This window comes from Corapipo altera, unplaced genomic scaffold, assembly GCF_003945725.1.
Source record: "Corapipo altera isolate COAL_440 unplaced genomic scaffold, ASM394572v1 174, whole genome shotgun sequence".
Taxonomy (NCBI): Eukaryota; Metazoa; Chordata; class Aves; order Passeriformes; family Pipridae; genus Corapipo; species Corapipo altera.
The window spans coordinates 606,365-632,849 of NW_020885022.1; the positions used below are offsets into that span (position 1 = coordinate 606,365).

The following is a 26,485-nucleotide window of genomic DNA, read 5'->3' on the forward strand; positions in this document are numbered from 1 at the left end:
CAATTTTATTTGCAGACCTGTAGTGGTGAGTGTTTGATTTCAAGCCAGCCCTGGTTCCACAGAGCCTGCAGCAGGCTGGACTGACCCTGCTTCCCAGGAACAGCAACTGCACGAGTTCTTCCTTGCCCTCTCGGGGTGATGGAGTCTGGGCTTGGAGTGACTTTGCTGCCCACCAATTAAAGAAAAGCTTGGATGCCTTTGGGAGCAGGGATCCTGCTCTGTGTGCAGCTGGCAGGAGGCTCTGCAGGGGAAATGAAGGTGTCTGGTACCCAGAGATGTCTCATGTTCTAACACTCGTCTGCCAACTCCTGGGTGACAGAAGTTCCATCTCTGCACACCTGGGGATGTGTCTGTGCTTGTGTTTTACACAAAGGAAAATTTTAAAATACAACACTTTACAGTATTTGTACAAACCACATGGAAACAGTGCATGGAACAAAACCTGCCTGGCCTTTAGAAGCTGTTTCATGATCTCTTGGGCAGCATTAGGAAGTGCAAGGAGTTCAGTTGTTTCAAATGAGGAGCATCTCTGCCTTATCACTCAGTGTTTTAGCTCTTCTCAGTAACAGCTGGCAGGTACAGTGCACTTCTGTCACTGCTGTCATGTACCACCACCTTGTCTGCAGCGGGGTCTGAGTGATGGGAAACATGGTTTGTCTTGGCTTTCTCTGTTGTCAGCCTCAAGGATTCACGAGAGGTGAATTCACAGCTCACAGAGGGTGTGGTTTATGTGTGTATGGAAATATCCAAATAACAGCATTGTCTTCTGGGCTGAGCTCTCCTAACATGTGAGAGCATGGCCATAAACTAAACCACAACAAGTTCCACCTCAACATGAGAAGAACTTCTTTCCATGGAGGTGGCAGAGCACCGGAACAGCTGCCCAGGGAGGTCACGAAGACATTCCAAACCCACCTGGGCACATTCCTGTGTCACCTGCTCCAGGTGACCCTGCCTTGGCAGGGGAGTTGGACTGGATGGTCTTCAGAGGGCCCTTCCACCCCCAACTATTCTGTGATTCTGAGAGGGAGGTAGTTTTGTATTTTTTGTGGAGGAAAGCAGGAATCCATGCAGCTTTGGGAAAAATCTCTGAAAGATCAGATATTGTGGTGATTGTTTCTATTATGAAGCTGTTTGTTCTTTGGGGCAACTTTTCTTTGTAAAAATAAAATATGCCAGTGTCACTGAGCCTCCTGGGGCTGGGTTTTCCTGCTGAGCAGTAGCTCAGCAGTGGAGCAGTCGAGGACACGCTCCTGCTTTGGCACAACCCCGAAGGTGGTTCACCTTTGTCTCCCAGAGTGAGACTTACCAGTGCATCATGTGGGCTTGTTTTTGTCTTGGCAAACAGGAGGAATGTTGGAGCAGGCTCTGCTGGGTTTGTTGTGGGTGCTGGGAGGCTGATGCTGGAGCAGGGGGTGCTTTCCAAGGAAGGCACTGCCTCAGGTGTGCAGGCACCTCCCTGGGACTGCTCTGTCCTTGGAGTCACTGCTTTCGTAAACCACAATACCTGAAGCAGGGAAGATTCTTTTGCCTAATTTAAGCCTAATTTGTCTTCTTTAAAGCTGATTTATCTTTATTGTGGTCACTGATATAATGGCAACCTGTGAGGGTGTATGTGGGTCACCTCCAGCCCGAGGGGGACTGCAGCAGGTGGCATCTGCTGTCACCTGCAGGAGCTGCTCTCTGCTTTGTTAGACCTGTGCTTTGCCCAGTTGCCAGCAGTAACCTGTCAGCTTGCTCAAAATCAGCTGGTGTAACTATACTTCGAGATTTCCTGGACATACTCATCTTGCTACCTCTATTCCCTGGGCTGAGGTGAGTGCAGGCAGTGGGTGCTGGATGGTGGAGAGGGGCAGGTTCCAGGAGTCCTGGTGCTGGTGTCCTGGGAGGCTGGAACCAAAATGCAAGAGCTTAAAGTGTTCCTAACAGTGCCCCCACTGGCATATGCCAGCCATATGTTACAGGCCTGGACTGCTGCTTTTATGCCAGGAAAAATTCCTCAGGAGCAGCCCTGTCCATGTCCTTGTGAGCAGCAGTTTGTGGGATCTGAGCTTTCTGGGGAGGGCAGGGAAGAGGAAGCCCCTGCATCTCCCCAGAACAGTGTGTTCCTCCCTCCTGCCTGGGAGCTTTCCAGTTTAATCCTCACCTCTTCCATGTCCAGATTTCTTCAAGGTGTCCCTTTTTGTGGAACCTCACACCTGGGAGTGATGCCCCTTTCATGCTTCTGTCTGATGTTCAGACCTGTTCAGAATATTGATAATGTGCTGAAGATCTTCAGAGTCTTGGAGCTTGGGGAGCTGGAGAGCTGGGAGTAGAATTGCCATCTGAAATGCTGGTCATTGCCAGGGAGAACTGGGCTCCTGCCAGAACCCTGGCAGGAGGCTGAGCCGGGCCCTGGGAGGGCTGGCACGGTCGGTCCTGATGCTGCATCACCTTATTCCACGTGTCAGACACCCAAGGGTGCTTTGCCATCATCCATCCTCCTGCAGAGCTTGCTGGATTTGAAATGCATCCCGTGGGGTCTGTGCTTTTCCTGAAGCAAAGTGTTCCCAGCTGCAGGGGAGCCCAGGAATGCTGCAGGGGAGCAGAGGAATGTTGTAGGGGAGCCCAGGAATGCTGCAGGGGAGCCCAGGAATGTTGTAGGGGAGCCCAGGAATGCTGCAGGGGAGCACAGGAAGGCTGCAGGGGAGCACAGGAAGGCTGCAGGGGAGCCCAGGAAGGCTGCAGGGGAGCAGAGGAATGCTGCAGGGGAGCACAGGAAGGCTGCAGGATAGCGGCAGCTCGGTGTAGGAAGCAGTTTGTCACTGAGGATTAAAAATGCAGTTGAGGACTAGTGCTGTAAAAGGGTTTAATCCAGGACCTCCATCTCTGTTTTCTCCAAAAATATCCCTCCTAATGCGTTTTATCCGGGCATGTCCTTCACCAGACTCTCCCTGCAGATGGGAGGAGAGGTGATAAAATGAGTATTTTGTGTGAGATGCTCAAGCCAGTGAGGCTCAGCAGGCAGGCTGTGGGCCTCAGAAATCCACTGATGTATATTTTATTAGAGGAACATTTGAGTCTCTTATTGCCCTTCACGTTCAGGTTGATAAATCTGTTTCAGGGCTGAAAATGAAATCCTTTTGTGCTGTCACAGCCCTCAAGGGCAGTTGAGCATTATTCAGAAGAAGTAATGAATTGGTCCTGTTCTAAATAGCAAGGACTTGGGACAAATCCCATTGTGACATAAAAAGTTGATGTGAGCCCTGGGGCAGACTGGCTGCAGGCCACTCTGGAGGGATTTTCTCTGATCCTTGGCCCAGAGGGGCTGGGGGAGGAAGGCAGAGCAGGACAATAACCCTTGGGAAATGATCTGCATGTGTGTGTTGGGATCTGTGTGTTTCCTGCACTTGTGCTGGGATTTAAGGGTGTCTTAAGAGAAAAATCCATCCTGGATTGCTTTTGGCAATGGGTTGACACTGTCAAATAGTTCCTGTTGCACTGCCTGTAAATTTGTATCTGGTAGAGGTAGTTGTGCTTTAATTCTGAAAATGACACCCTGTGGGCAAGTTTAGCTTTTCCCCAAATTAAATTTATTCAGTCCATAGCTAAGGGTAGAAACATCTTGTGTTTGCCATCCTTCTCCCCAGTTCTGGAGGCATTTTGTTCCCAATCTTCATTGCTCAGCCATTGTTTTCTGGAATAATCTGCAGAAGCAGACGGGCTGAGGGAGGTGCAGGATGGGGCTGAGGTTCCTCTGCTGAGCTCCCTGTGTATGATCCATCCTACCTCATGATGGGGCTGGGAGTACTGGGATTTGGGTTTTTAGCTGCTGATTTGTGAGTAATAGTGGAAGGGACAAAAATGAACAGACCATTGAAATAGGATTGGTCCTTTGAATTTAAAAAACAAAAGAAAGGAGGAGGACACCCCCACCAAATTTGTTGCAGTAGGCTTTTTTTAGTCATAGGCTGGAACTGGCTGTTTAACTTAACTTTCTTTTGTGTTTTATGGATCTGGGATGTTTCCTATAAAGTTGAAAATATCTGCATCATGATATTCTGTGATATTTCTTTTGAGAGGTGATATAAAGGGATTCTGGGGTTGGACAGCAGCTAGCTGAGGTTAAACCTTCCTGTGGACCCTCAGTACTGCCCTGTGTGAAGGTGTGCATCCAGAATAGATGTGCTCAAATCCCAGTGTTCTGGGTGATGGCAGGGAAGCAGGAAGGTCACACTGTGCTGTAGGGTTGCCCAGGGCTGTAAGGGAGCTGCTCTGGCTCCAGCTCCCCTTAGCAGCTTTCAGAATATCCCAGTGTCCTGTTACTGGGCAAGAAACACCTTCCAGGGAATGCTGGGACCTGCTCCTCGTGGCAGTGCCCAGGGAAGCTTCATGAGCACCAGGGTTCACTGGCAGGGGTACAGCATTTGCCTGGCAGGCCTGTTCCTGGGGGATTTTAAAGGATTTTCTATAGGTAGGGTAGAAAATCCAGGGTACTCCCACAGTGCAGAGCTTTGGGATGGAAGTACCTGTGAGACAGAAATGTTGGGAAGAGGGAGAGGAGCTTGTTGGTACCAATGGACTCTGAGTGTGCCAGGACTCACGAGACCTGTTTTGTGCTTTGTGGATTGACAGAAGTCTTGAGGCTTGGCTTAGCACAAGAAAAACAGAATTTGTTTTGACTTTTTCCCCTGTCTCTCTCTCCCAGCCTATGCAAGCAGCAAGATGTCCCACAGATGAGCTGTCCTTGACCAACTGTGCTGTGGTGAACGAGAAGGACTTCCAGTCTGGGCAGTAAGTGCTGCTCTGGCAGCTTTGAACCCCAAAGGAATTGTTGTCAAAGTTTGGGTGGAGGGGGAGGGTGAATACAGGAGGTTATTTAACAAAACTCCTGTGTCTTTAGAGACTAAAACTTTAAACGTGGCTCTTTCTCAGAATGGGAGGTGCTAAAATAATTCTGACTGTTTCTCTGAAGCATTTCTTCCTTGGGAACTGCATCTGCTTAACTAACACAGGATCACTGTTTTAATGAAGGTCTTCAGGCCTTTTTGTGATCTTTCTTGTTTATTTTGGTTTTACTGTTCTTCCTATTACACAGTTGGAATATTTGAACTATTTCAAAAACATTTTTGTCATTTACTTGTGTTACTTGGGGCATCTTTTCACTGTCACATCATATGGGAGTGCTGAGCAGAGTCAGGAGAACTCCCTCTTGTTCTCAGGGTTTTCATGCACCAGGACAAAAGGGAAAAGCAGCCTGAGTGTGGGCACAACAAGTTGGATTTTTTAATTACAGCTCTGGGGTGGCTGACAGAACCTGACTCTGGGTTTTACTTCTGTGAGAAAGGCAGAAAACAGATGAATTTTTCAGCTCAGCCCACACAGGAGGGTTTTGTGTTCAAAGCAGCCAATTAACAGGTTTGGTTTCTGTGCTTTGGTGCAGCTTTAGGGAGGTTCTCCCAGAATTCAGGATGTAGGTTGTAGACAGGAGTAATTAATTGCAGGAAGGGAGTATCACATGCAGCACAAGGCAGGAGAGGGTTTGAAAAATGGGAAAAAATGTTAAAGGAGATACTGAATGATCCACTCAGATAAAATACCTGCCCCAGGTGAACTCTGCTGAGGGTGGAGGGCACAGTGGTGCTGAACTGTGGGAATGCAGGGATGTGTTTAGGACCTGCCTCTCTGTGCTGTCACTCAGCTCTGCTGCCCTGGGACCTGTCCTGGCCCTTGAGGCATGAACTGAAGTGTGATTTCACGAGCCCAACTTGAGTATAAAATGCCAAAACAGATCAAACTCACCACCCCAGAAACCCCAGATGAGCAGAACTTTTAGAGCCAGAAGCAGGTGAAAGTGTGTATTTGGACAGGGAAGTGTCCTGGTCTGTTCAAATGGTGGTTTTCCCCTGGTAGATTTTTTTCCAGAGTAATTGAGTTACAAAAATACCTGCACTGAGCATTGTACCTCATGCATTATACAAACCTTAATTTCCTCCAGTCTGGGTGTCCTGGAGGGACCCAGCTGCCAGACCTTCAGCAGTGGCCGTGTTCCTTTTGCTCCCAGAGCCCTCTGCCGTGGCACCTGGGGAGGTTTGCAGGCAGCAGTGCCCCGAGGTGTGCTGGGTGAGCAGCTGGCCCTGGTTCTGGCCGGGCTCATCCCCCTGAGAGCTGCTCGTTTGCAGCACTGAGAGCTCCCACGGGCACAGCCTGTGCTTGGTGGGAGCAGATGCTGTAAATTGCTTTGCAGAGCACAGGGAAGCTCCTGGTGAAGGCTGGAGTCAGTGCTGCATTGCAGATCCCTGGAACCAGCCCCAACCAGCCCTGCAGTGGCTGTACCTCATGTCCCTGCCCACCACTGCCTGCACACAGTGGCCTTGGGGACAGTCCCACCCAGGGCTCTGCTCTGACACTGCCCATTGCTGCTCGGGTGTGCAGTCTGACCTTAGAGCTGGTTTAGCCCCAGGATGCTGCTCTCCATCTTTTGGTGCTCCATTTTGCACACCCTGTGAGCTGGGCAGGAATGAGTCACTGTTTGGTGCTGCAGGAGTTCACGGGAGGCCATGCTCCGGATTTTGGGGACTTGCACTGTCTTGAGTTCCCATGACCTGCTTTTACCTTGTGGACTCCTGGGGTAGTTTGGAGAGAGAAACAGGTGCTGAGCACACCCAGGCAGGGAGGGGACAACGGTCAGGGCAGGTTGGCTCAATGGCAGTTTTCTTGTTTGTGTTGAGAACTGACTAATTGTTCTCGCCTTTTATCCCTGCCTTTTCCATGGAACACCATCCCTCCTATCTCATGCCAGTTTAGTTGTGTGAGGAGCCCTTGAGGAGCCTTGCTGAATAATGGCAGTAGGTTTCCCGACATGCACCAGAGGAATATCTGCCTGTAGGGATCAGGTGCTTGCTGGCACCTCTGCCAGACACCTGAGTCATCCCCTCCCTCCTCCTGTGTGCATAAAAACTGATGCACACCCAGGTTAATGTCTGTTGGTTGGCTCAGCCTGGCCAGCAAATGTACCAGCAGTTGCCTGAGCCTGGCCTGGAGTCCTTCCTAAGGGCTGGCATCACACACTTTGGTTCTCACCGTTCCAGGCAAGGCTTTACACGTGGAATAACGCAGCGGTTTCACCTGGGAGAGCTCCTGGGACCTGCCTGGCCCTGGTCATTCCTTGTTCCTTTTGTTCATTTATGAGCAGAAGCTCTTAATGAGGTTGAGATTTCCCCTGTGTGTCTCTGAGCTCCTTCCTGGTGAACATCAATATAGGAAAATGCACTTAGTTTTTCTGCTGTTGCCTTATTTTGAACATTTGTAATACTTAGGTTGCTTCCAGCCTGGTGGAAGCTGCCTGCTCCTGCTGTCTTTGAGAAGACATGTGGTTGTTCCTGTGCCTTTTGCAGATTTTTCTCACAGAATCTGTCAGGATTTGACCTTTCCCAGTATTTTCTTTCAGAAAGCTGATTTTTTTTTCCTATTTTTCCTTTTCTTTTTATTTTCCTTCCTGGCATCTCTTTGCCTGCTCTCAGGCTCTGCTGTCTTTCTGCATGGCTGGAAATGTTGTTGGTGAATTATATGCTCCAATACAGTAATTTTAATTTGTACCAGATCCTTCTTGATATTCCCTTCCCCCTGCAGTATTTTTACCAGGTGTCCTTATTTTCTTGCATTTTTCTGTTTTGAATTGAAGCCCAGCCTGGTGGAGTTTATTTCTTCCTGCAGAGACGCTGAATCTCTGCATGTTGAAGTCACTGTTGTGTGCAGTGCTCAGGATCCATCCCAGGCTTAAGAAGCTTTAATCTTGGGTCTTTTCCTGTCTGATGAGCTGCTTCCAGCAGGGTGTTGGTTGTAATCAGGTGTATTTTGTGGTGGACTATCCCAGTGGCAGAGCTGGAACCTGTGTGTTGCCTATGGACATGTTTCTCTCACACTCTACAGCGTCACACCCAGTGTGGTGGTACTAATTTGGATTACTCCTGCTGGAACCCTCCTGCTTTTGGTCCTGACTTCCTGGACAGTTCTCTGTTTTATCCACTGCTCAGTTTAAAATGAGCAGTCCTTGGAGCAGCATTGCAGCTGGGAAGGATCACCTGCCTGTCCTTGCTGCCAGTGCTCTCCCTAGTCACGGAATCACAGGATGGTTTGGGTTGCAAGGGATCTTGAAGATCATTTTGTTCCAACCCTCTGCCCTGGGCAGGGACACCTTCCACTAGCCCAGGTTGCTCCAAGCCCCGTCCAGCCTGACCTTGGACACTTCCAGGTATGGGGCAGCCACAGCTTCTCTGGGCAACCTGTGCCAGTGCAACCTGTTCCTGTCTGATGCCCCCAGAGGTGATGGTACCCACCTTTGCTGCAGGGATGTGCTGCTGGCTCCTGTTGAGCTCATTGTCCACAGGGATCCCAGGTCTTCTTCACCCCCAGGTGTCCCCCAGCCCCTACTGGTGCGTGGGATTGTCCCCCTCAGGTGGAGGACTTTCCATTTGTTCTGTTGAACTCGATGGGACCTGCTGAGGTCCCTCTGACCAGCAGCACCACTGGGTGTATCTGGCTGAGGAGCTCTGTCCCTGAGCTGCTCAGGAATGGGGGAGTTAAATAGTTTTGGCCACATGTGGACCCCTGGGGTGGGCACACCCCCAGTGACCTCCTGCCTCTGGAATTGCACACCCAGTGACAGCTGTATCCCAGCAGTGTCTGTGAGGGTGGCTGTGCTGGGCAGTGTGGGAAGGTTGCTCGTGTTGGGATGAACAACATCTCCAGCTCTCCCTTCAGCCTCAGAGCTCACCAGTTCACCATATTGGTAAGGCTGGATTTTCCACTGTAAATCCATGCTGACTATTCCTAAATCCAAGCTGGAAGTGACTCCCAGGGCTTTAATATGTTTGGCTCCCAGGATTAGTTACTCCATCACTTCCCCAGGGACTGAGGTGGGGCTGCCCAGCCTGTAATTCCTTGGATCCTCCTGCTTGAAGACAGGAGTGACATCTGCTGTCTCCCAATCCCCAGACACCCTCCGTGGTTACTGTGCAGTGCCAGTAAATGCCTTACTCTCCCCAGTAACATTTGCAGGGAACTTTCCCACCTCTAACAGGCTCCTGGACTTGTGCCTGGGGCCGGAGGAGGAGGCAGGGAAGGGGGGGTGTGCATACAGCTGATGCCCCTGTAACCCGAGGGCACTTCCAGTGCAGGCAGCTGGGAAGAAGAGGATGAGGTGGAACCTGATTCCATCATCACCCCTGTCACCAGTGCACACAAATCCCAGCTTCCTTTGGGTTTGCCCTCTCCTGCCAAAGGCAGGCTGCCTATCACATGATAAGAGCTATCAGGCAGAGTCTGAGGAGAGCCATAAGCAGCTTTGGAGTATCTTTGTTGCTGACAGCTTAAATGGTGAGTGTGACAGACAGGCACACACCACTGCTGCTGCTGGGGCTGCTCCTGACTGCTGGCACTGATGCTTTTGTAACAGTGTTCCTGATCTTTGGATAGAACCACAGAATGACAGAATCACTGAGGTTGGAAAAGACCTCCAAGAGCATCCAGCCCAGCCTGTGGCTGATCCCCACCTTGTCCCCCAGCCCAGAGCACTGAGTGCCACGTCCAGTCCTTCCTTGGACACCTCCAGGGATGCATAAAATGTTACGCATAAAATAAAAAAAACCAAAAACTCCACCACTCCCTGGGCAGCCCCTTCCAGTACCTGACCACTCTTTCCATGAAGAAATTCCTCCTCATGTCCAACCTGACCCTCCCCTGGCACAGCTGGAGGCCGTTCCCTCTCCTCCTGTCCCTTGTTCCCTGACAGCAGAGCCCGACCCCCCCCCACTCCCCCCTCCTGTCAGGGGGTTGCAGAGCCAGAAGGTCCCCCCTGAGCCTCCTTTGCTCCAGGCTGAGCCCCCCCAGCTCCCTCAGCTGCTCCTGCTGCTCCAGCCCCTTCCCCAGCTCTGTTCCCTTCCCTGGACATGCTCCAGCCCCTCCATGTCCTCCTTGCTGTGAGGGGCCCAGAACTGGACACACACAAGGTGTGACCTCAGCAGTGCCCAGCACAGGGGGACAATCAGTGCCCTGCTCCTGTGGCCACACTATTTCTAATGCAGGCCAGGGGCCATTGGCCTTCTTGCCCACCTGGGCACAGCTTGGGCTCATGTTCAGCTGCTGTTGAGCAGCACCCCCAGGTCCTTTCCAGCTGGGCCACTTTCCAGCCACTCCGATGCTGGTTTTTCCAGCACTTGGATGTTCTCAGTTGGTTATCAGGAGGAACAGCCTCAGGGGCTGTGTGATTTTGCTTTTTGTACAGAAACTCCTTCCATTTTTTTTCTACCATCAAACTTCTCTAAACAATATACTGAGACCCCTGTATGGGCTTTGCATCTGTTTCTGGTTGGAATCACAGTTGGGGATAGGGCTTGTACTGGGTTAAAATGTCGGTGCTTTGGTGTTAATGCCTGAGGTGTGAAACCAGTGTTGATTTTTAGCTGTAGCAGCCTTGGTGTTTGTGGTTATAGTTTGGTTCCCTCACACTGGTACAGAGCAGTTGCTGAAGGACAGGGTTGCTGGGGGGATGTAAATAGTAATGATTGGTACAATGTCTTGCAGTTGGGCTTTGAGATCACGTTATGCAGTGAAGGTGCTGGACTCCTGTCTCACTGTGTCGTGCTGTGGCTCTAATGCTTTTGTTTTTTTCTTTACAGCACCAGAGAGAAACTGGATGTTCCTTTTGAATTCTCACAGCTCTGAGCAATGCAAAATCTCCCGGTGCATATATCAAAGTAAAATACTGTCCTCTCTTCCAGACATGTTGTGGTGAAGACCTCTCCCAACCACAAGTACATCTTCACGCTGAGAACCCACCACTCAGTGGTCCCTGGCAGCATCGCCTTCAGCCTGCCCCAGGTAGGGGTGGTTTGACTTCCTGCTTTGCTATGGAATAAGCAAAGTCTCTTTTGGGATCAGGATTGAACATAGGTTCTGATTGGAGTCAATGTGATTCCTGCACATTTGATCTCTGACAGCAGAAGTTCAAGCAGACTTTTACTACAACTGAAGTGACCATGGTTGTATTTCTTAGGTGTGTTTTTAGCACATGGTGAGATGCAGATACTGGAAAAGGTGCAATTTAACCTTTAAAAAACCCACCAGAAACAAACTATTTGAAAAAGAAGACAGCAATGTCTGCCCTTCCTTGTGAATTTTTATTGTTTCCTGTTTTCTCTTGAATTTAGAGGGTTTCTTTACTCTGTTTTTCTCTTTTTAAGACCTGCCAGAAGTCTTATTGACTACATCCAGTCATTGTTGGTATTTTTAGATGAATATGCATAAAATAAAAAAAAAACAAACCCCCTAGTCTCGTCCTCCTTAGTTAAGTCATTATCAGATGTTAAATGATGGTTAGGATAAATAATTAATACAATTAACTTCTAAATAGAAAAACGAACCTCAAGTCTAGGGTTGATTTTTGTAGGTTCCAGTTGTTGTTGCACAACCAGGAAAGCTGTGCCGAGGGGTGAAGCCTGGTGCTCACCTTGGAGAAGTGGCTGTGGCAGTGCTTTATTTCAGGGGATCATGGAGCAGTTTGGGTTGGAAGGGACCTTCAAAGTCTGTTTGGTCCAAACTCCCTGCAGTGTGCAGGGACACCTTCCACTAGACCAGGGTGCCCTGTCCAACCTGACCAGAATGTTTCCAGGGATGGGGTATCTGCCACCTTTCTGTGCCACAGTTTTATCCCTTCACCCTATAAAATGTCTGAATCCACCCCCTTTTAATTTAAAACCATTTCCCCTTTTTCTGTTGCTACAGGCCCTGCTAAAAAGTCTGTCCACATCTTTTTTTTAAGCCCCATTTAAGTATTGAAAGGCCTCCCTGAGATCTTTCCAGAACCTTCTCTTCTCCAGGTTGAACAGCCCCCATTCCCTCAGCCTGTCTCCATAGCAGAGGTGCTTCAGCCCCTGCTCATTGGAGTCTTCCTCATGCTGGGTTTTGATTTCCAGTATTTCCCAAAGCCTTGGATGGCTGCAGCCAGGGTGACAGCAGAAGTGTATCTGCTGTATGTGTTCATGGATGGCACGTCTGGGCACAGGCTCTGAAGCCTCCAGAACATGTCTGTTGTACATTCATTCTTTACCACGTTTGCTCTGTGATAATTTTGACTCTCAACACCAAAAGCCATGACAAATGTTGTGTACTGAGAGCCTAAAAGATGAAGAGCTGTGCAGTGATGACAAACTTGTAGCAGAAACAACCCAAATGAACACAGGAGGTGAGCTGTGTCTCTTGTCACAGAGGAGGTCCGGACTAATCTTCCCAGAGGGTGACCCAGGCTCCCCAGGGCAGTGGGCACGGCCCCAAGGCTGCCAGAGCTCCAGGAGAGTTTGGACAACGCTCTGAGGGACAGAGTGGGATTGTTGGGGTGTCTGTGCAGGGCCAGGGGCTGGACTGGATGGTTCTTGGGGGTCCCTCCCCAATATTCTGAGGATATTGGAGAGAGCATGAAGGAGGAAATGTTCATTTTGTAAGCAAGGTCATTGTATTCCTTCTCCCAGACTTGTTCCTTCCACGTGAAAAGGCAAATAGGAATGATCATAAGGTACCACATTTCTAATGTGATCTCACCAGAGCTGTGTGTGATGATTACATGTGTCTGTGATTGGAGCCTCTGTTTGATGCCTGAGAAACCCTGAACACAGCACAGCCTGGGATGTGGGCTGTGAATGCACAGCAACCACTGCAAAAGTACCATTTTTGCAACTGTGAAGCCAGAACTGTTGGAATTGTAAAGAATTGTTGTGTCACATAATTACTGAACCATTCCCCACTTCTCCTGAGGTTCTGTGTGGCACAAATCTGTCTACAGGTATTTGGAGGGACATAAAGAGTTCGAACAGTTTCACTTTTACCAGTTCTCTTGGTTTAGGTAATATTGTACCTTAAAGCACATTGCAGCAATTCCCTGCAGCTGCTGTACATGTGTAAGCTTTTAAAATGCTCACAGAGTGTGGAAGAGCTCTTCTGGTGCCTGTGGTGTGCTCAGCACCTGAGCTTTGGTAGGAAGTGAGCAGAAGGGCCAAGAGCCCTGTCCAGCACCAGAATTCTCTGCTAAGGATGATGAGGAGACCAGGAAGAGGAAGAATGTTGGACAGAACAACCCACTGAAGTCAGAGATAGAGTTATTTAAAGAGATTCTCCCGCGTTTGACTTGTTTTGTGTTAATTTGGTTGTCTGTGGGATATCCCATTGTGGTGCTGAAGGTTCTCAGGGGATCCTGCTTCTCTGGGTGAGGAGGCAGCCTCTGGGTGGAAGGACTGGCTTCCTGACATTTTTGTCTTGTTTTCACAGAGAAAATGGGCTGGACTCTCCATTGGACAGGAGATTGATGGTAAGTCAGTTGTCAGTGTGATTGTGACGTGTTTGCAAAAGCCGAATTCATGTTTTCATACTGAAGTGAAACCAAACTGGGAAATCTCAGACCCCCAGCCCTTCCTCAGGTGGTGAGGCCCTCGTGAGTGAGGGAGGGGCTCTTCTGCCTGCAGGCTTTCTGCATTTAACGTTTCCAAAACCTGGAGGAGTGTTTTGGCAGTGTCTCCACACGGCTCCATGTGGGACAGCAGATGTGAACACTGAGCGTGTCCTGGATAGTCTGTTCCTGGGTCACCAGCTAACAGAGGACAGCTCCTGTCCTTGGGGAATTTCTTGGCATGTGCCTTTTAATCTTGATACTGGGGAGGTTTTAGTGCCCAGAGTGCCCAGAGGCAGCCCTGGAGTGCTGTGCTTTGTGAACAGCACTGATGTTTGCACCAATAACTGAGAATATTCTATGAAGGGACAGGGATACCATTGTGCAAATGGAAGATTTGTGTTTCAATATCAAGTCTTAATCGAGGCTCCCGAGCCTTGGCCAATGTTTGGAGGAGACCAGTTCGCTCTGTCTTTCCCTCATTCGTGCTGTCACCCTGCTTTGGGAACTGTCTGTTCCCTCTGCTTTGGGAACAAGTGGATCACTGTCAGGTGCAGCTGTTGAATCTGTAGCTGCTGGAATATTGAGCAGACTCCTGTCAGCCCCTTGTTCCAGGAGGGTCTCTGTGTTCTTTGCAGCAGCAGGTGAAGGTAATGGATCATGTCTGTTCTTTGGACCCCCAGGAGTCACCTCTGTGCTCCTGGAGAGGCAATCCTCCTTTCCCTGGCTCTGATGAAACCTGCTCTGGTGCTTGGCTGGCTCCTGGTCTCTGAGGTGGAGCAAACAGTTCATTAGGCCACTGGAGTTGGTTACAGTGATTCCAGGGCATTCCCTCCCCGGGGGTTGTGGGCAGAGCATCCTGTGTCACAGGGTGAGGAGCACTGGGCCTGGGCAGTGCAGCAGGGGCTGGGAGTGCTGTCAGGGAAGCTGGCTCCTGGCCCTTTGTTTTCCCAGTCCCTGTGGTCTCAGCAGGTCCATGGATCAGTGCTTGGGTGTGAAGCCTGGTGTGTTTGGAGTGACAGGCTGCAGTGGGTCTTTGCCTCTCTACACCCCTGGATGCCTCACACACTGGGCTTGGAAGCCAGGATTTTAACCTGGAGGAAAGGAGACTGAGGACAGGGCAGACCTTATTGCTCTGTAAAAATACCAGAAGGAGGGTGGAGCCAGGTGGGAGTTGGCCTCTTCTCCCAGGAAACAAGTGACAGGATGAAAGGAAATGGCCTCAAGTTGTGCCAAGGGAGGTTTAGATTGGATATTAGGGAAAATTTCTTCATGGAAAGGGCTGCAGAGCCTTGGAACAGGCTGCTCAGGGCAGTGGTGGAGTCCCTATCCCTGGAGGTGTTCAGAGAACCCGTGGATGTGGCACTTGAGGACATGGGTTAGTGGTGACCATGGTGATGGTGCTGGTGGATGGTTGGACCTGATGATTTTAGAGGTCTTTTCCAACCTTAATGATTCTGCTATTCTATGATTTTTTTGCTACCTAGTTTTGTTTTGATTTGGGTTTTTTTAACTGAAGAATAACCTATAATAGAGGGGAGACCCATAAATTATTTTGTTTCTCACCCCTGTGTGGTTGCTGATTACATGCCAACTGCTTTATAGATCAATACTTTTTAGTCCTGAATTTATTAGAGGAAAGAAGCACTAATATACTGTGTCATTAGCTGTTAGAGCAGGTTTGTGAGTGTACCTGGCCTGGGCCTTGCTGTAAACTTCCCAACTCGGTGGGAGCCTGTGTTAGGAAAAATGATGCAGTAATTCTGTGCAGAGTGACTAAATGTCATCTGACTCCCTGCAGGGTGGGAGGGACTGTGATGTTATTCCGCAGGTAGGGAGGAGTGTTCACAAACCCAGTGATTTCCCAGGGCTCCTGTTTGGTTGTGATCCCCAAATAATGTGAGAACCGTGCTTTAAATGTCAGTGGAGCAGTGATGCTGAGCCCTGGAGCCCCCGGTGCCGTGGGAAGGGCTTTCAGGTGAGGGGTTTGCCTGAGTGCCGCGGGTGCATTGGCTGTCCTGCCCTCCATGCAGTTCAGCTCCCTCAGCTCCCATGTTCCCACTGGAGATGCACACCTGGAGCCAGGGCTGCCTTCCCAGACCAGGAGGTCCCTGCTGCCCTCCCATCCCACCTCTCTCTGGGCCATTCCAGGCTCTTGGAGCTGGTGCTGTGCTCTGCTGATGGGCTGCAGGGGTTCTGCTCTGTGTCACCCCCTGCAGCCAGTCCTGGCTGTAAGAGCTGCTTGTGTGCACTGACCCCTCAGGCCTGTGATGTGACCAAAGCCAGGGACTGATGTTCTTTCCAGAAACTTTTAGTTGACAAAGCCTGGAGGTTTGGCAAGTAAAAGGAAATCACTGTAAGGTGGGAGGAGCTCCTGCTGTGCCCTTACAGGACCAAAGGGATAACCCTGCTGCCATATCCGTTTTGGAAAGAACTCCAACCAGGAGGGAGACCTCAGTTCAGGAGGTGCTTGTGTTTTATCTTTATCCCTATTTCCTGGAAGAGCCTTCTTTGACAGCTCATTCCTGGGTGGCCTTTTCTCATCCCAGGAAGGATGTTTGGTGTGTGTGCTGTGATGACCTGTGTGTGTGTCTTCTGGTAACAACTTCAGCCAGGGACTGACTCTCTTTGTTCTCTTCACGTGAACAAGTCCTGTATTTGAGTGTGCTGGAGCCTTGTTTTGAGGTTCCACCTTCCCAGGGTCTGCAGGTTCATTCTGGAACCTTTCTGCTGCCAGAGGCTGGACAGGAAATCATAGATTGAGTGAAACACCTTTCCTTCATTCCCCTCCTGCTGCTTTATCCTTACCAGTGACTTCTGTAGCACAGGAGAGTTTGTTCTCAGCATTCAAAGCAAACTTTAACGATCCTCAGACTTCTGGAGGACCATTGGCTTCTTGTCCTCTTTTGCAGCCTGGTTTGGGGGCAGGGTCCCCACCCTCCTGCTGGGCCTGCCTGTTGGTGAGATCCTGCTCTCTGGTCAGCTGTGCTGAGAAGTGTCTCTGGTGTTGGAGCCATGCTGCTCTTTGCTTTCCATCCTCTTTCCTCTGGCAGCAGCAGCCCCGAGTGGCCTCTTGTTTCTGATGGGCTGTACCTGTGGGTTCAGGTGCAGTTGGCAGTGACTGTGCAGTACCTTCCATACCCCTCGACTTTCTGCCCCTTTCAAGGACCGTGCAGTTGGTTTTGTGTTACTGAAGGTAGTGGGAATGTCAGAATAGGCCCAAGGACACCCCTGGGGTAGGGGTTGTTCCCTCAGCAGCAGGCGAAGGGAAGCTGATGATGTGCTTCATTCTGGGCTGCAGAGGCCTCACAGCTTAAACATGGAGGGAATTACCTTCCTGCTGCCTCACTGGGAGAAGAGCTCGGCAACCTGTTGCCACAGAAAACCAGTGATGGCCTCCTGTCATTGCCTTTTGGGCAAGACTGCTCTTAGTGCTGGTTTTGTGCTTTCTGAAGATGTGTCCTTCAGACTCTTGGGTGTAGTTACAGCTGTGTGGTACCACTGCATGTCTTTGCTTTCATCCTCCTCGTCCCCCAAACCTTGTGTGGTGGTTGAGCTGTTTTCAAGGTTTATTAGAGTTTTTAAAGGGATTTTCAGTGGAAATTTTACTGTGTTCAGGACTTTGTAGTAGAACATGGATCAGAAATAATACAGTCAGTGTATACCAAGTGCTCATTCTAAAGGGAAGAGTTTTGCAATGATGTATTGCCAAATGTTCAATACAATGGGGACACCCTGCTGCTCTGAAATGTGCTGTTCCTTTCTGTTTTACCAGTCTCCTTGTACACCTTTGACAAGGCCAAGCAGTGCATCGGCACCATGACCATCGAGATCGACTTCCTGCAGAAGAAGAACATTGACTCCAACCCCTACGACACAGACAAGATGGCTGCAGAGTTCATCCAGCAGTTCAACAGCCAGGCCTTCTCCGTGGGCCAGCAGGTGGGCTTTGCTTTGGGATTTTAAGGCAAAATTCAATACCATGAACTGAACATGAAGGGAACATCTGGAGGGGTCCAAGGGACTGACGCTGCAAAGGCCAGGAATTGTTTGTTGTGGGAATGGTTTCCCTGTGAAAAGTCAAACCATCCTGACTTTCACTGACACGATGGGCAGAGGGGGTTAAAATCTCTCTTATCCTTAACTGAAGAAATCTGTGAGGAAAATCCCAAGGCCTGGTAGAGCTGGAGTCTCCCTGTGTCGTGGCCTGGTTGGATTATGAACATGGCAGCTCCTGCAGTCTTCTGAGAAGTCACTTTTGTCTCAAGATTGAGATGAACACTAGGTTTAGTTCATTCTCAGTGGCACCACTCAGGTTTAGATATTAGGAGGAAATCCTTCCCTGGGAGGGTGGGGAGGCCCTGGCACAGGTTGCTCAGAGAAGCTGTGGCTGCCCCTGGATCCCTGGAAGTGTCCAAGGCCAGGTTGGAGGGGGCTTGGAGCAACCTGGGCTGATGGAAGGTGTCCCTGCCTGTGGCAGGGAGTGGGACTGGATGATCTTTAAGGTCCCTTCTCACCCAAACCATTCTGGGATTCTATGATTTATTGCTACTCTATGGACTCCAGTAGTAAGACAGGGATGAAATATTTCCCTGAGGATCTTGGAAAGCTGTTGTCCCCGTAACTGGCCCTGCTCAGCTCTGCAGCAGATGGGCTTCTACCCCTGCAAAGCTCTGTGGCAGCCTCTGCTTTGCCACGTTCTCAGGACAGGTTGAGATTGGACTCTCGTAGTTTACAACTTGCAGGGTCTGAATCTTAAGCCAGTTGCAAATGTAATCTCAGAGGAAAGGGATGGTGCAGAACCAGCCTGGTTTCCTGTGGGATGGACCCTACTCCTTGTTCCGTTCATCCTGTCTCGTTAGCTTTGTCCCTGAGGTGTCTTTGTCAAACTGAAATGCGAAAAGTTTTGAGCTAAATTGTTCTCCTTGCCTGGCACCACTAATTAAAGTGAGAGGAAAATGTCAAGTGATGATATAGAACATTGAGCTGGGGAGGAAAGGGGGGGGGAAGAGAAGCTTTTCTTGGAAGGAGAATTTCTCTTTGAGTTTTTTCAGTTGATTTCATGTTTTGATACTTTGATCTGTCACTCTTAAGCTGGGGCAGAGAAAGAACGTGGTCAGCACCCTAGAGCTTTACAGGGTAAAAACCATGTGGGAGTTGTTGGGTGGTAAACTCAGTCTCCAGGCCTCTCTCCCTTCAAATCTTTGTAGTGTTGTCAAATCCTTTCTAGCTTTTTTTTAATGAGTCTTTTCCTTTCTACAGCTTGTGTTCAGCTTTAATGACAAGCTCTTTGGGCTGTTGGTGAAGGACATGGAAGCCATGGATCCCAGCATTCTCAAAGGGGAGTCTGGAACAGGCAAAAAGCAGAAGGTGGGCTCCCAGGAATTCATGTCCATTCTTAGGGACTGCAGGCATTTAAGTCCTGATCAAGTCCATGCTGCAGGTCAGGAGCAGTTCAGGGTACCTGCATTTGGAGAAGTCACACGTGCCTCACCTGGCTGTGTCTGTTGTGTCAGAGAAAACAAGGAGCACTGTTTGCAGTTTAGTGCAGTCCCCACTGAAGTCCAGGGCTGGGGAAGATACAAGGAATATCTCTTGGTCTTTAAGTACTAATTCATAGAAACACATTTGTCTTGAGCTTTTTTGTCTTCCAGTTATGTGCAGTTTTGATTTTTCCTTTAATTTTATTTTCTTCTTTACTTGCTGGGTCTTGCTGAAATAACATAGTTGGGTTTGAACTGAACGAAGAACTTTAAAAAGCCACTTTGTTACACCTGATGAGCTTCTGCATTTGGTGATGTTTGTTTTAGAGGAGGTGGTGTTATTTCACATTCTTCCCAGACTTTTGTAGTGGAGCTTTTGCTGCTGTTTCCTGTTTTTGGGGATACCTGAGGAGCAATCTGAAGCTGAGTCTAATAGCAATTAATGTGATTATTTGTTTCCCTCCCTTTTCCAGATTGAGGTTGGCTTGGTTCTTGGGAACAGTCAAGTTGCCTTTGAGAAAGCTGAGAACTCCTCTCTCAATCTGATTGGTGAGTGCCACTGTACCCAAAGAGAGAAATAATGCTTGAACTCTGCTGCTTTTCAGGCCTTGGAGACTTGGTTGCCTCCAAGTGTTTTTTTTCCTCACTGCTAGGTCTAGATGAGAAAAGCAAAGGGGGTGAGTAGATCCAGCAAAAGGCAGCACCCAGTTGAAATACTTTCGGAGAATGATGTTTTCAGGGACAGTAACAAGCCAACAGCTCTTACATTAAATTTAATTAAAAGAGCAGGGAGTAGGAAATTGAGAACTTTTTTGAATGTGTAGCCAAAATCTCAAAGTGAGCGTGAACTTCTGAAAATCTCATGTCAGAGAGTTCTCCCTTTCCAGGAGACTGGACAGCATCTGAGGGGAGCAGCCACTTAGGAAAGGAGAATTCCACTCCAAAAACGGGCAGATGGGAGCCTGTGGTGTAACCACACCTTCCACCTCCTGCAGATTTTGTATCCGAACACAGAGACTGTACTGGAACCCAGCAGAGGTCCATGGGCTGAGCTGTGGGTGGCTGTAATTAAGCACCTTAATGAGGATCCAGGTGTTAATAGCACCCACTGAACCTTGGGCAGGGCAATGAGTTCCCAACTGTGAGCACGTGGGTGCACCAGCTCAGTTTTCACTCTGACAGGACAGTTGAATAACCCTGTTCACTGAGGCAGAGCAAGCAGGGGTACTTTGCTTGTTAATATTCAAAGCCATATAATGACCTGTGATCTCCCTCCTGGCACATGTGGGTGTGAGGAGTGGTCCCAGGGGAGGGCTGATGGTTGGGAACAGGGATCTTTCCCCTGGGATTCTATTTCATTGTCTGCAGACAAGACAAAAGAGCTGCTTGTGCCTCGATTTACTTCTGTCAAATTGGTACTTCATTTAATCTCCTCATTGATCTGAGGCAGAGCTGCTTAATGTGCTTTGTTGGTCTCTGGAGAATTGTAAAGTTCTGAATAATTAAATTCTGAGAGAGGAGATGAAAGTGAAGTGAGTGTCACTGAGCTCTGCCTCCAGTAAAGGACCTGCATTGTTTTAATAGAGAAGAATTGTAATAATTGTTTTAAAAAAACCCGCAATTCTACTGCTTAGCATAAAGTTGTGTTATAAAACCAATGGATGATGTTTTAATCCAATCTGCAGGAATTTTACTGTGCTGAGGTGCAGCCAGAAGGGGGGGGTGTAGGCCAAGCTCTGCAGGAGCAGGAACATCCCTGGCTGAGGGATCTGTCCTAAAGGCTGGAGTGCAGCCCTGGGATAATAAACACATGAGAATTGGTGGATCAGCTCCCTGTGCCCTGCACAGCTCTGGCTCTTGGTGCTCTGGGTCACACGTACTGGCCCTGCTGTGTTGGTCAGAGGCACGACCCTGTTTGTTTGTTTTGCTGCCCTTGGAATTGAAGAATTGATTCCAGGTGTGTTTAGACCAAGATTAAAGCAGTCTGACTGAGCTCACACAGCCCTGCTGTTTGCTGTACTCACTGTACTCTGGATGCCCATCCATTGCCTGGCTCAACTTGAAGTTCCTCTAGAAGAGCTTGTGGAACAGGTCAGCAGAAGGCACAGTTGTTGTTTGCCATGATTAGGTGTTGGGAAGGAATTCCTCCCTGTGAGGGTGGGGAGGCCCTGGCACAGGTTGCCCAGAGAAGCTGTGGCTGCCCCTGGATCCCTGGAAGTGTCCAAGGCCAGGTTGGACAGGGCTTAGAGCAACCTGGGCTGGTGGGAGGTGTCCCTGGATGATCTTTAAGGTCCCTTCCCACCCAAACCATCCTGTGACTCGGTGATTCTCTGGTGTTTTAGGGAGGGAAGGGTCCCTCTTGGGGGACCTATTAAGGGCCAGCCCTTAAAGCACTGTGTAAGAACTCACCCCATTGCAGCAGGAGTTGAGGGTTATTGTCAGTCTTTGCTCTCTCTGGGTTTTCAGCTCCCTGTGTGCTTCCCTGGTAGCTGAGGGTGCTGAAAGCCATGTGGAAGGTTGGTCTGACCCACCAAAGTGTCAGTGCTTGTTTATGAACTGCCTTGAATAAATTTCAGGTGAGACTGCAGGGGTTTGACAGCATCCTTACAGGAGCATTTGTGCTTGCTGTCTGCTTTCTGAAAGCCCTGAGTACTTTAAACTCCTCTGCAGAGGGAGTGAGGAGCTCGGGAGGGCTGGAGTGTGAGTGCCCTGGCAGCAGAGGGGAGAGGAGGTGGTTAAAGAGACTGCAGAGCTGTGCCTGGGGGTCTGGCTGAGTAACTGTGGAAGAGGGAGGCTGTGGAACAGATACAACTGTGGTGATTTGCCAGGACCAGCCTTGGCTCTTCTGAGCTGTAAAGGAGCTGGTGACCTTGTGATTGTTTGGTGTGACCTTGCTGCAAATTGCTCTGCTGTCTGGGGACACTTTCATATGCTGTCCCTTCCCAAAGGATCCTGGAGAAAGTCTGCAGATCTTCACATCTTTGAACCTTAAATCTGTACAGGAGAAACCAACAGAAACTGTAATAAAACATTAAATTAGAGGAAACCTTTATAAAGATGTTGCACTGGGAAGGGTCAGCCTGCCTCGGGTCAGGGCAATCCTGCCTCCTGATCCCACTGCAGTTCATTACAAGAGTCAGGAAGCCCTGGCACAAGGGCTCACACAGCCTGCTTGTTTGTCAAAGCTCCTCCAGCAAGGTCCTTTATCAAAGTTTCCTAAAAAAGAATCAAACCAGAGATCTGTGAGAGAGAAGATTCTGTCATGAGTCAGTGAGTAGTGAAAGGGAAGGAGTAAATAGCCCGTGTTGGTGGAGTTCAGTGGGAATCTCTGCTGGGCCTTTGCTTCCCATTGGAATTACTGAATAAACTGGGGAAAAGCCTGAGCAAGGAGGTGCCCAGGCTGGCCCTGACTGAGCCTGGTGACTGAGGCAGAAAATGGCAGATGAAATTCAGTATAAATAAACATCAAGTGACATGTGGGAGGAAAAGTTGGGTAAAATGGGTGGCTGTGGTGGGACAAGATCCCAGGGAGGACAGTTTGAAGGGAATGCTGGGCCCATGCTCATGCAGCCTGAGCACTGTTAAGAATTATTGTGTTTGCTAAGAATTACTGCACATTATTCATAAAGGAATATGAACAGAGTGGAGCACAGTTTTGTACCTGTATTTAAGATACAACCTGCAGGTCCATCTGCCAGAGGACATGGGAAAAGAGAAAACTGAGAGAGCAGCAAGGGGGCTCCCGTGTGCAGCTGCTGCTGGGGAAGGAAGGGAGAACAGGTGAAGGCTGGAAAAGGCATTGAGGAGGATACAGGACAAACCTCTTGTCATTCCAGGTGGCCTGGAAAAGAGTGGACACTGGTGCTGGCAGCAGCCCCATGAGCTGGGGGCTGAGGCACTCAGGGTGCTCAGGTTACAGGGGTCCAGTTTGGGGCAGAGAAATCTACTGGGGAGTCTTCAATACCCAGGAGCAACACCTGGCTGGAGAAATCCCTGTGAGTGGTTGGAAGGCTGGGAAAATCCTTTACCAAGTAAACCAGGTCTCTGGTGTCCTGCCCTTGTGTCCTTGGCCCAGTGTGTCCTCCTGAAACCGCCCACGGAGTTCACAGGACGTGGGTCTGACCTGCAGAGCTTGTGCTGCTCCTGTACCTGTGTCTGCTGGAGTTCTGGGCTCAGTGTTTGAAATGATTCCTTTGGTTTTGCAGGTAAATCCAAGACCAAGGAGAACCGTCAGTCAATCATCAACCCAGACTGGAATTTTGAGAAAATGGGCATAGGGGGCCTGGACAAAGAATTCTCGGATATTTTCCGACGAGCTTTTGCTTCTCGAGTTTTCCCACCTGAAATTGTGGAGCAAATGGGTGAGTAATCCAGGGAAGTGTGGCTGGGGCATGGGGTCTGCAAGGACTGGACATCAGCTGACAGCCTTGGGATGCTGTAACACAGCAGTTTCTTAGGGATCTAACAGACCAACAGAGCCTCTTCTGTTGCTGCCAAACGTATTTTGGACTCTTGTTGCTTGGTTAGGGAAGGGCAACAAAACCAACACAAATGTTCAACCCTGCACCTGGAATGTCTGTAGGAATGAGATAACGTGGTTTAACTGGACACTGTTCTGGTGGAACTGAAACTGGAGCAGCCTGGTCTGGTGGAAGGTGTCCCTGCCCATGGCAGGGGGCTGGAACGAGATGGGCTTTAATGTCCCTTCCAACCCAAACCATTCCATGACTCAGCGAAACACTCCCTGTTCTTTGGATGCTTCGTTTATCCGTAGCAGTGGGATTGACTGCTCCTCTTCCAGACTGCCATGGGCTGTCCATAGAGGTCAGAAGAAAGGCTATTTTAATGCTTCATAATCCCTCTCCCATATTCCATCCCAGCTGTCCTGGCAGCTGCAGTGGGAGCCCCATGCTCCTCCCAGCCTCAGCCCAACAGGCGCAGCCCCGGCGTGGGCTCGGTCGGGTTTGCAGTGCAGAGGACACACAGGCCGTGGCACGTCCTGGAGCTGGGGAAATAAAAGCACCGATTCTAAATATAACTCCTTTTTTTGGGCCAGGGGAAGGAAAGGCAGCCTCAGTGCTTGGTAAACATGTGCTGGCAGGCAGATAAATGGTGCTGGGTTTAGTTTGTAGTCAGCAGGTATCTGATTCTGTCACAGAACGTGGCTGGGGATGTTCTGGCTGCTCCTTGTTCTTGGAATATAATCTCTGTGGGTTTATATTTAGGCTTGGAATCCGTGGCTGTATAATTTCTGTGTATGTTTATGTTTCTGAGCCACCTTCCCTCCCCCCATAAATGAAGCAATCAGGATTTTGATTACAAACCAGGTTTCCAGCAGGAGATCCGTCCTGTCTGTGCAGGGGCCTGTGGAGCGCGGCCGCTTCCAGTGCCTGTGGAATTGATGCAAAGTAAACTTCCCTGGGAGCTGCCTTCAGTCTTTTCTGGGTGATTTGAAAATCTGTGGAAGAACACTGGAGAAACTCTGGGGCTGAATCCAATTAGTGCCTGATTCTCTCTCTCCTGCCTTTTACTTCCCATTGATCTGAGAGCCGAGGCCTTTGGGGGGATGATCTCGGGTCTCCTGGGTTTTGTGGCTGTGAACAAGACATCACTGCTCTGCTTCTGCTTGAGAACATCAAATGCTTGAATTTGTTAAATATTTAACTGCTCTGCAGAGAGAGGAAATGGGAGAAATGGCCTTGGCTGTGGAAAGAAGAGCTTTTACCCAGAGACACTGGTGGCCAGTTCAGCGCTGCTGCTGCCAGCAGCCTCCTGTGCTTGAAATGTTTTACCTTTGGAGGCAACTGTCGTGTGTGTTCATGAAGTCTTCCTGTGGAGACAGGCTGGGAGAGCTGGGGCTGTTCAGCCTGGAGAAGAGAAGGCTCCAGGGCGACCTTAGAGCCCCTTCCAGTGCCTAAAGGGGGCTTATAAAACAAAGGGAGAGCGACTTTTTACCTGGGCAGACAAGAGGGAATGATTTAAAACTGAAAAAGGAGAGATTTAGGTTGGACATTGGGAATAAATCCTTCCCTGTGAGGGTGGGGAGGCCCTGGCACAGGTTGCCCAGAGAAGCTGTGGCTGGCCCTGGATCCCTGGAAGTTTCCAAGGCCAGGTTGGATGGGGCTTGGAGCAACCTGGGCTGGTGGAAGGTGTCCCTGCCCATGGCAGGGGGTGGCACTGGATGGGTTTAAATGTTCCTCCCAACCCAAACCATCCTGTGATTCTCTGACTTTGTGGCTGCAGTACAAAGTCCTGAGATGTGACCATGTGTGAAGGTAAAAGATTTAGGCTTTGGGAGTTCTCACCCAGTGCCACTTCAGTGTCAGGAGTGTGTTTGGAGACTAAAGACAATGAGAGCTTGTTTCCCTGTTGCTGCAGCTTCCCCTGGCTGTGTGTGGGCAGGCTGCCAGCCTGCTGTGTCACATACCATTGCATTCCCTGGGCATATCCACGAGCTGGATTCACCTGCCAGCTGGGCAGCAGGTGACTGATGTGGAGTTCCTACACCTCCACCAGGGACCTCTGGAGCAGGTGGGAATCCCTGCTGGCTGCAGGGTGAGGCCCTGGAGCTGGCCAGAGGGTTCCTCTTCTAATTGGTATTGCTTAATACGGGAAGACAAAGATTCTCTGACGGCCCAGTAGTATTTGGATTACCCTGGGCAATGAATTCAAGGTGTGCCACGTTCCCTCTCTAAGCACAAACCCCCTCACTGTGATGTTTACACACAGGCTGCACACAGAGACGTTGTTCAGGTAAGAAGTTGGACTGGGAGCAGAGCTCCTGAGCTCTGAGTAACCCCAGGGCGAAAGAGCTTATCTGAAATTTGAAAAACCAAAACTTTCTGACATTCATTTTCTTTGCCTTAGTTATAACTTGCTCTTAACTATATTTCAGATCTGAAATGTCAGTATGACAGCTGTTCACCTTTGTGAATAATTTATTGGGAAAGAAAAGGAGGAATTTGCTTGCTCCCTGGTGCTCCAGTGTTCACCCAGTCCTGTTCTTTGCCCAGTGCTCCCAGACTGCAGCTTCCATGCCAAACACCATAAATATTTCTGTCCAAAACTGCACAGAGGCTCTACAGACCCTTCCAGCATTACTTGCAGCTTGTGTGTGGTTGATATAACTTCCAAGGAATGTTCTGGGTTTGGAGCACATAAATCAGTGTTAGTTAACCATATCATCCAAGGGGGGAAATGCTGCTCTGATGGTACAAGCTTTGGTGTATTCAAGAAAAGAAATGTTAGCTCAGCTCCAGCTGGTCACTAACCCTGTCCCTGCTCACCTGGAAGGGGCAGTTTGCTTTTCCCATACATGGATCTCCCACTCCTCTGTGATGGCTTTGGGCTTGCGGGGCTCTGGAGGGAACTAATACAGTTGGAATCAAAAAATACTATTAATAAAAGCAGTTTATAGGGTTGTACTCAGCTGGATCAGTTCCCTGGTTGGTGTGATGTGACAGAACCATTGAATGGTTTGGATGGGAAGGGACCTTAAAACCCATCCAGTGCCACCCCTGCCATGGGCAGGGACACCTCCCACCAGCCCAGGTTGCTCCAAGCCCCGTCCAACCTGGCCTTGGAC

The 26,485-nt window shown here is 49.6% G+C and overlaps 1 protein-coding gene across 2 annotated transcripts in view; it reads left to right on the top strand.

Annotated features, from left to right (window-relative positions):
* Window positions 1-26,485, top strand: part of NSF (N-ethylmaleimide sensitive factor, vesicle fusing ATPase) — a 71,453-nt gene that overhangs the window by 8,154 nt on the left and 36,814 nt on the right. For both annotated transcript variants that reach the window (XM_027667883.1, XM_027667882.1), the window contains exons 2-8: window positions 4,688-4,773; window positions 10,761-10,860; window positions 13,300-13,339; window positions 17,193-17,359; window positions 18,680-18,787; window positions 19,374-19,449; window positions 23,106-23,261. In XM_027667883.1, coding sequence (XP_027523684.1) covers window positions 4,688-4,773; window positions 10,761-10,860; window positions 13,300-13,339; window positions 17,193-17,359; window positions 18,680-18,787; window positions 19,374-19,449; window positions 23,106-23,261 — 733 coding nt within the window. The remainder of the gene's footprint in view (window positions 1-4,687; window positions 4,774-10,760; window positions 10,861-13,299; window positions 13,340-17,192; window positions 17,360-18,679; window positions 18,788-19,373; window positions 19,450-23,105; window positions 23,262-26,485) is intronic.